The sequence below is a fragment of the Boleophthalmus pectinirostris genome, unplaced genomic scaffold, assembly GCF_026225935.1.
Source record: "Boleophthalmus pectinirostris isolate CB_2022bp ecotype Guang Dong unplaced genomic scaffold, ASM2622593v1 HiC_scaffold_1, whole genome shotgun sequence".
NCBI classification, from domain to species: Eukaryota; Metazoa; Chordata; class Actinopteri; order Gobiiformes; family Gobiidae; genus Boleophthalmus; species Boleophthalmus pectinirostris.
The window spans coordinates 16,956,198-16,966,182 of record NW_026570970.1 but is presented as its reverse complement, the minus strand read 5'-3'; the positions used below and the strand labels follow the sequence as shown (position 1 = coordinate 16,966,182).

The 9,985-nt window shown below is 40.5% G+C and overlaps 1 protein-coding gene across 1 annotated transcript in view; it reads left to right on the top strand.

Moving 5' to 3' along the window:
* The first annotated feature begins 323 nt into the window (after positions 1-323).
* LOC110173202 (anosmin-1) overlaps positions 324-9,985 on the top strand; it is a 61,475-nt gene continuing 51,813 nt past the window's right edge. The window contains exon 1 of the mRNA XM_020939193.2: positions 324-559. Within this exon, the coding sequence (XP_020794852.1) occupies positions 368-559 (192 nt within the window). The 5' untranslated portion in view covers positions 324-367. The remainder of the gene's footprint in view (positions 560-9,985) is intronic.

Below are 9,985 nucleotides of genomic sequence, written 5' to 3'. Positions count from 1 at the left end.
TGTAATATGCCATCAAATTGTCTCAAAGGCAAAGGGACAAGTTAAGAACCATGCAAAAAGACAAGACAAGATGTACCAGTTGGCATCCTTTTATGTTGTCGAGTGTAGTCTTAGTTTGTGTAGCTGCAGTAATACTTTTCAATCCCTCTGTGCAACCTGCCCACGCTCAGAACACAGGACAATGCTGCAGTCTACCTGCTTCACCCTCCGCGTGGCTGTCACTCACTGCGCCTCGGTCCAATCAGAGCGCGCGGGGGGCCGTGGCTCCTCCCCTGTGTATAATTGAAGTTTCTTTAGTTTCTCCAGCGGAGCCCTCACGCAGTATTGTCCGAACCGCGGAGGGATTAAAATCACAACAAGCGGGACCATGTTTAGGAGGAGACTGAGCGCGTGTGTGACGCTGTGTTTGTGGATTACCGCGTTAACGGCACCGGGAAGTGTGTGCGCAAGGAAGCAGGACGACTCTTTCTTCACTGGCAGCATTTACCGAGCAAGATGCGCTTCGAGGTGCCTCAGTCTGCACATCACTCGCATCTCTGCCTTCTTCAAGCACTCCCAGGTACGAGACACGAGCGGACACCGCGCCACCGCCGCGCCTCTGGCTCCATTTAACACCAAAAATCACATGTTAATTCATACCATTTATTTACGCTTGCGTCTCGATGAAAGCTGTTTCTGTGGAGCCCGTTGCGCCGCAGGTTCTCACCAATGTCGCTCAAACACTTCCTCACTTTGGGCAGGATTATATTTTGAACCGCAAGTGGCACCAGTTGCCAACATGAAGGCTTGAGTTGCTTGTAAAGTTGTCACATTCACCACGATGTACTATACTAGTGTTAATTCCCATAAAGTCGCTGCACCATTCTTTACTCCAGTCCTAATGGATGTCTTACAGCCCACAATGGTGCCAGTTCCCATTCATTACTTTGTAATAAATGGAAAACTGCTTGTTTTTTTGGCTTGTAAATGCCACAGGTCAGCTTACATTACGCACTTTACACTTTATTGATGTCTGGATCTCTGAGTGGGCACTGCCTCCACGTTTTCTGTTATTGAGACCATAAATTAGCCTTATTCTCGCTTGATTGGCCGTGGGGCTTCAGAAGTTGTTTTTCATCCCTGACTGGGCACACTGTTCTCCCTCCAGGATTATGACTGCTCTCTGATCCCTGTCCCTTTTCATTAGGCACCTATCTGCTCTTGGTGCCTGCCTTTAGATTTGCATTTGCATGTGTTTTGTTACTTTTGTGCTTTCCCTAATGGACAAAAAACATTGTGGTAAAATTGTAATTAGTCCTGTTGAGACAAATGAATGCAGTGCCCTCTTCTTTGTCACCGATTAACTTAACTTGGGGTGCACTTATTGATCTTTTGCAATGTTTTTCAAAGCAGGTCCGTGGGGGAGGCCTGCCCACTGGAGCTAATTCAAGCTATTTAATAAAGGGATAAATGACACATGGGGTGACAGATGAATGCAGTTTACAGGAACTCTGAAAGAACAGAGGAGAGGCCTAGCAGAGCATCCACTGATTGGAACAGTGTGTCTTGGCACGCTCTAGGCACAGATAGTACTGCATGTGTTGGTGGTGGCCCGGAGTTGAAAGTTGAGGCATTAAATCAAGTCAGTGAAAAAGTCTTACCTCTAATGAACAACTAATAGTGTCCATAATTGAGTGCAGAGGAGCGGTGTCAGGGCCAGACGTGCTCAGTAAGCAGCAGTGGGAGGTATTCGTCAAAAAGAAAAGTGTTTTTGCGGTTGGCGATAAGCATAAGGTTTGCATGACAGCCCCAAGAATAGCAAATGTTGATAATGTGCAAGGACTGTCTTGGCTTGGTGTTCTTAACAGGGCTTTCATGTGAGAATGGGGGGTCTGGTCAGCTGCATAAACATATGGCTGACCCAGTACACCCCCACCCCATACCATCACCTCTCCTCTTCCCTCTTCTGCCACCGCCCTCCCCCTCCCTCCCTGTCCCTGCCAATAAATGCCAGCATCACACCTCAAAAGGCCTGGGCTGGATACATGCTGAGCTTCCCATATTACTCCACACGGGGGTCACCTTCTTGCTAACTGCCTGCTCCCAATTGTGGTAACTGTGATAAGCTCTAATGTAGTGTTGCCACAAAACTGGAGCATGCTCAGTCAGCAGTACCCACAGGTGGATGGACTTCCTCTGGCAGATCTCATTACGGTATACAGCCCCAAACAGCTCAGCAGTGATGGAGACGCCAGACCTCTTAATTTAACGCGAACATCCTTCACGGGTCATTTAATACGAGATAGGGAAATCAAGAAACACTATGCTTGCCATTTTATAGTAAGGGAAAGCCCTGCGTGGGACTCCTGTGTGCTGTTTTAGCGCATTTTTTATTGTCTACTTAATATCTTGCAATCAATATAGACTGCTCCTGATTTTAGTATACAATAATTTGTCTGCTAACACGTTTTACAGCTGTTTTTTGTTTTTTTTTTTAAATACATCTTCCAACCGAATCCAGATTCAGTTTTGAATGTTTTATTTAAAGGTGCAACTTTTTGGTTAGAGGTGCTTCTTGTTTCTATGGAGATGTCATTGTTCTACCTGAAATGTTCCACAGTATGACATTAAACAGCTCTAACTTACATTTATTCTATTGCAGGTGGTTTAATTGCTAGAACAAAACAGGCATTCTGACGGTGAGCAGGGTTGCCTCTCCACAGATCTGACCTGTAACTTGGTCTGGCTTAGTTTCCATAATGATAGAAAGATTTAATGCCATACTGTGAAACATTCCAGTCAAAGCAATAACATCTAATTGGAGAAAGGCACTAGAAAAGTTTCGCAATGCACCTTTAATATGTCTGTCAACTGAATCCAGATTCCACTTTAGAATTTTTATTTAAAACTTGCACATGTTTTGGAACACCCACACACTTTCCTTTCTGTTTTATGTGGCGGGAAACTGAGGACAAACGAGAAGCTTTATTTTAATTGTCGCAAATATAAATTAGGCACAATGAACCGTGCAGTTGCAGAGTTTGGAAAACCCATGGGTTGTCTTTTGCATGTCGGATTTATTGCAATCTTGAATTTACTGAAGTAATAGTATTTCCAAATGCAGATTTATTGACATTTGCCTTCACTTTCATGGAACTTGTCAACTCGGTACATACAATAGACAGAGGGGGAACACCCAGGCCATAAATATTAGCCTCGGACACTTCAAATATTAAGAGTGGACTGGGAGCTCGGTGCAATAATGTACTCTGAAAGCGTCAGCCTTGTATTGGATTATTTATGTGCTAGAGCCATGATGCCAAAAACAAGGTGTGTCCATATACTCTTGTTATTACATCCAAGGCAATAAAAGCTATACGTTTTACATGCGCTTATTCACTTCTAACATGTGCACGATTAATGTTAATGGCAGGGCAGAGAAAACATTGGAAAGAAGGTTTTTCCATGTAGCCTTATTTCAGCCTTTGATATGAACTAACCTGTGGTGGAATCAGACCTGAAGCCAGTGGTAGTCCGTGTGTGGGGTTTTTCATTAGGTAAGACAGGGGATGAATAGGCGGTCTATATAGGCTGGCCTCCCCACTCTGTAAATGCTCTTAAACCATGACAGTCGAGTCTGTAAATCTCTGGCCCCCCAATCCTGTTACACCCCTGGAGCTCACCTCATTTCACAAATTGCTTTCGGGGCCAAACTGGAGGTAACTTTTTATGTCCGTGTTCTTAGATTTCTGAAACCTGCCTTCTATGTTGTCACTGGAGGAGCTTTGAAAACGTTAGCTCACTTTCAGACACGCTGTCAAATAATTCATATTACATGCATTATTGATGAGGTAAACGGCCGCAGACCTCACGCCCACTGAAGTCAGGGGCCGAGATCTTGAGACCTGTTATTTTAGTGGTGGATAAGTGCCCTTAAAGATCAGTTATTTTGGTGCTGCCTGCTCCAGGACCCTCGGGCTGTCAGTGGACACACAGAGACACCAGTCTGCCCTTTGAAGTCCAGTCAGTCACCTTGGGCAGGAACATACAGGGCTATTGTAATTAGGCACTTGTGGATACTTTAAGACAGTCTGAAACGTAACTGTTAAAAGTTTGAATCCATGAATAAATTGAGATTAGTACAGACAGATGGATGTCTAAAATAAATGACAAAATAACTGTGAAATTGTTCCTTCTCAAAAGCAGGGCTTGTACAATTAGACAATACCTCTATTGTAGAGCTGAGTGACATGACAAATTCAATTAACATTTATATAAAACTTGTTGACCAGTGAGATTTTAATTCAATTTTATATAATTTCTTGAACATAAACGATACAGACTCAATGTCATTTAAAACAATACAAATAATGGTTTAATTTCATCCTCCTTTCATGCTTTTACTGACATTTCTTTTTTCTTTTTAACTGCTGTAGACTTCTCAGTTAAAAAGATTAATTTCACTGATGATTAGCAATGACTGAATCTTGATATTGACTCGCATTCAATTAATTAAATTGCCATACTCTCTTCACACACAAACCTTTGTATATTTTTTAATGCATCAGAAACCTTTTTTTATTTTTTCGTCAATATCAAGCTGTTCTGAGGGCTTTAGTGATATAGAAAGAAATGATGGCTTATTGGCAAACAGAATGGGTTCATAAACTATTTTATAGAATAACCAAATTGTAAAAATCGATTGTATTTCAGCATGCTTCTGAAGACAGGATATAGTCTGTCTACTTCCCCCATTGTGCATGTTATAAAATGTTGTGAAATGTCAATAAATATTTAAATAAAAAAGTAGAAAGGGAAGTGTTTCATAAGAACATCTAGAATTTAGCTCTTCATGCAACTTTTCTCTTTTCTTGTAAAGTTTTAAAAGTGTCACCCGGCTCTGCGTGGCTGTCAGTAGACCATATGTATTTCATATGCGTGATAGGCTGTGTTGCTCTGATGTATTCTCATGAGATCGGAGACAGTCCCATCAGACTTGGATAATACAGTGAACTGGTTGCACTGTCTTTATTAGTTTTACATGATTTTCTCTCTTGATTATTAGCTATCTCTTCCCAAAATCTCTAGTTTTATCCTCCATGCGATGCTGTATATGCTCTGTACAGATCTGACCGGGATCTTGGTCTGGTGGCATTTCCTGCTTTTTTCCATGGAGTTAGTTAAGTTTAATATCATAGTGTGAAACATTCCAAGCAAAGTAATTACAGTCATTGAGACAAAAATGTAGTTGGACCTTCCAGCAGAAAAGTTACACAGTGTCCCTTTAAGCAACACTATTTTATTTCTTTCCACTGTCATCCATCTTCATAGGGGCACGACTACATTACACCCTGCAGTACCTTTAACAGTAAGGTGGTGTAAAAATGTCAGAAATATATATACTGCCGTTTAAAGATAAAAGAGGAGACAAAGGCATGCCCGTGGCCACCTGCTCTTTCTTCTCATCTTGACAACAGCAACAATGCCTCAGCGATGAAGCTCTGTTTACATGACTCCGAGTGGTACATTATTTACCTATTACCGTTTGATCTGTGTGCCTCGACACAGACACAGGAGGGGTATCTGGTACGCATTCACCCCAGAGTCCTTGACATGAGCCCTGCTTTATGTTGGGGCTGCTGAAGAATGTCACGGTGAGTCGCTGGGATGAAGTCCTGACCTATAATTATTCCCCGTTGGTCCCTGACATGGAGAGGTCAGGCCTGGACAGCTGGGGCAACATCACGCTGGGCCTCTTTGCTACATGGATGCTGTCACTGTGCAAAATTAGCTCCCCCAGCCCCATCCGCTCCTGTCTGCGCTTGATTGATGGGCGACGAAAGGTGTCAGAAAACACGACTGATGATTTCGAACGTGGTCCAGTGTTGTGACAATCTGTATAAATTATCCCCTGGCATCGGTTGTCACTGTGAATATCAGGGCTTTATTTATGGCTTAGCGCCGACAGGGACTGGAGTTAGATTGATCGTCTTTTATAAGTTACCGGACTCCACACGGATTTTAATTATGCAATAAAACACAACATGACAGGTAGGGAATAATTCATGTTTTAATCAGGGTTCAGTTGACAGTGTAAAAGCCATTTTTTTCTACAAAGGAATACTTTTAATTACCTCCTCCCAGGTGTTATTAAAGATGGTTCGCTAGTGTTTGTTTGACAGTTTTTTGGGTAATTTTAGAGCTAAGCGCACAAAGTAAAAGTGAGGTTTTGATGAGGTCAGTAATGAGCCATGGCACCGGCACATGAACACCACCTGATACTAGACATGCCGCCTCCAGCTACAGGGGATCAGTAAAAACAATAATAAAGCTTTGGGGCTTATATATAGAGCGTGTACAGTTCAGAGGTTGCCCACAAAGCTCTAGACTTGATTCATGTTCGGGAGTACCTAGCCGAAGGGTCTGCATGCTTCGAGTTCTAACACCTGTGGCATTATCATAGTTATAACAAACTGCTACTTTTAAAAATACAAAACAAAGTGTGCAGCCAAGTGCACATCTTAAGATCCTGCGCTCCATTTATCGTCTGCAGGATAAGTGGTGCAATGGAGCCACATAAAGCCTGCAGGTTGTTACGGTAACTAGGTAACCAATGCCCAGTAATCAAAACATTTCTAAGCTTGTATTCATTTCGCAAATTTGTGAAAAACGCTCATTTGCGTTTGGCAGAAAAGCAGTGACAGAAAGCCCAATCTGGTATGCGCTGGTTTCAGTGATTGAACGAACCAGTCAGTCAAAAGTCTGGACTCTCACTGAATGCTTTATCTATATATTTACAGCTTTCTATATTTATACATACAGAAGGCAACAAATATACAGTATGAAGTAAGATGTATGCGATTATGTAGCAAAGAAACATCCTCAAATTAGCCATCCATTGCTTTGTCGAAAATGATTTAGTGGAGTAAATAGACTGTTTTCCTTACTAAAATTCTTTATATCTTCCTTCATATATTTCATGTCTTCGTTGTGGATCTAAAATAGTAAAAAAGAGAAGAGACTGCACAATGAATGAGAGGGTGTGTCCAAACTTTTGACTGGAGCTATTTAAACATACACAGCCAGACAAAATTGAATGAGAGGGTGTGTCCAAACTTTTGACTGATAGTGTCTGATGTCTTCTCATTATTTGCAATTGTACAGAGACAAACCCCAAAGCAATGGCAATGGGTTCAAGTGTACGTCGTTCATCGGGACTGGGCGTAAATCTTGAGTTGAGTGAAGACTTCCTTTTGGACTGACCCTGCAGCCTGTGGATACATTTCTCATCCTTATCACAGTTTTTGTAGTGGGGATTCTCAGAACAATCATGAGGTCCTTTGAAGCCCATTTGGCCATTATCCTTGACACTAAAAGCACAGCACTTACTGGTACTGGATGTTAAATTAAAGCCTTTAATGATAAGTTCTCTTATAGGGTCTCATGGGAAATCTCTTTTGGATTACATAGTGTGGAAACCCTTTGAACTTGACATTGAACTTACACAGACTTTGAGAATACTGAAAACTGTCCTATGTAAAGTGTGTTGGGTTTTGTATCCATAACCACGATTCAGGTCAATGACAAGAGAGAATCCAGGAATTCACTTGTACAATATATTACAGATGGAACGAAAATGTTTGTGGGCCAATATTTATCAGTTCTTTGCACTAGTGGGAATTTCTTTATTATGTTTTGTACTTTTCTGAAGATTTGAGCTGTAGAGGGTTGAGTACTGTACAAATACTGCACATACAGAATAATTTTTTGGGGGAAATCCTGCTTTAGAGTTATCGAGTCAATGGCGTAATGGTTTTTAATTTTATTGTTTATATCTACACTTACATTGTCGTATATATTTTCAAAATTTGTTATCGTCACAGGCCTATTCAAGAGTTGCATGGACTCTTTTACTGGTGCCATATGTAGCTTTTCTGGTACCATATTTTTCTGACTATAAGGCGCATTTAAAATACCTTAATTTTCTAAAAAATCAACAGTGCGCCTTATAATGTGGTGTGCCTTATGTATTAATTTTGGTTGTGCTTGCTGACGTCGAAACAATTTTCACATATATTCCACTGAGTCCAACGGAAGCTGAAGCTGAAGTTTTAAGTCTCATTTCTGTAAAATGTAAACAAATGTGGGCAAAGCGGAATTAAACTCATTATTACTCAGTCTATGTTTGAGTCCTTCTTGTAGGAAATAAAAAAAGTCTTAAGTCTCAAGTTTTTGTTTCGCTTAATGTGCCTTATAATCCGGTACGCCTTATAGTCCAAAAAATACGGTATTTTCATGAAATTGTCTTTTTTTTTTTTGCCTGAAATGTTCATTAAACTTATCTTAGAGCAGCAGGTTTTTATCTCTTAAATAATGGAAAGAGATTTGACCTGTAGCTTGGCCCAAAGGTTGTCTCCATGGATAAATAAGTGAAATACCATACTGCGGAACATTCTAGGCAAAGCAATAACTTCTCCATGGGGATAAGCAGGTGACAGACCTTCCAAAAGGAAAGTTCACCTATGCACCTTTAAGAACGTGTGCATTTTATTGTTATGTTTAAATGTGTGATTTATTCTGAAGACTCAACCCCCAGAGCATCACAAAGCAGTCTGGCCCGTCCACGCAGTCAAGCATTTAGTGTCTTTTATGATGATCAACCGGTCTATTATTCCAGAGTGCTAGCCTTGCACTTCCAAGCACAATTATGTTAGCGTGGAATGACAGAATAATGCGACGGCCTAATGAAATTCAGGAAATGGACACTTGCAAGAGCTGTTGAACCCAAGTGGTCCTGCACTCAACAACCTTTGTATATACACATTGAAGACTTTAAAGGAGACAGGTCTATTAAGGCGAAATGTTTGTGCTCGTGAACAAGGTGGGACTTCCAAGCAATTAAAAGGAAATTGGCAGTATCTGCAGAGCGAACAGGAGTGCTGACTTCAGTTCCTCTCTCGATGACCTCGGGGCGTCTGGTGTGAGATCAAACAGGCCCAGAAAACAAGAGGGAAAACCACGGTCACTCTGCTCCACTGAAAATGACCAGATATTTGCCCTGGTCCTTGCCTTATGACCCCACTTTCCTGCTTAGGTTATGCACATTTGCTCACTCCAGCCCTTCTGTTTATTTTTGAAACCAAGTCCAAGGAAATGTCTGGATGTGGTAGAAGTATAAACAAGTAGACCTAGACTGGAGATCGTCTGAAATCTACCAATTACTAGTAGTTAATTAATCAAATTGCTCCTGCAGATATTATTCTTGGTATGATTTTTACAGTGTTTTGTTGCCCTGACAAATGAGCTATCAGGTTTTGTTTCATAATACAATTTGCAAACACATGATAAATTTTCTCGTGTGCTGTTATGAATTACAGCTGGGAATTTCAAGCCAACATAAATGGAGAGGGCTGCATTAGGAAGGGCATCTGATGTTAAATGTAGAGTGGGTCCCTCATGATTTGATGCGATACACGATACGATATCATGATTTGGTGATAAATGAGATAATCCATATATTACACATGATACTCTGTTGTGTATTGCTTTTTTTTTTTTTAAGAAGCAGCAACAAGATTTCTTTTTTAAACCACTACTTGGCAAGTGAATGTGAAATCAATTTTAATCATCAAAACAGTGAATATGTCATGTGCACTGAATAAACAAGTTTTCTTCCACTAAATAAGCAAAAAAAATTGTAGTGTGATTACAAAAAAAATGCTAAAAGATATAAAAAATACTTACATAAAAATAAAATATTACATAAAAATACAGCAACCCACAATAACAATACTGTATAACCAAATTTAGCATAATTATATATCAATATTTCAATATTTACGTTTTTCAATTTTCAATATTTACCTCCGCCTGTGTGTTTGTTTGTTTGTTTGTTTGTCTGTTAGCAACATAACTCAAAAAGTTATGGACCGATTTTGATGAAATTTTCAGGATTTGTTGGAAATGTGAAAAGGAAGAACTGATTTCATTTTGGGGGTGATCCGGA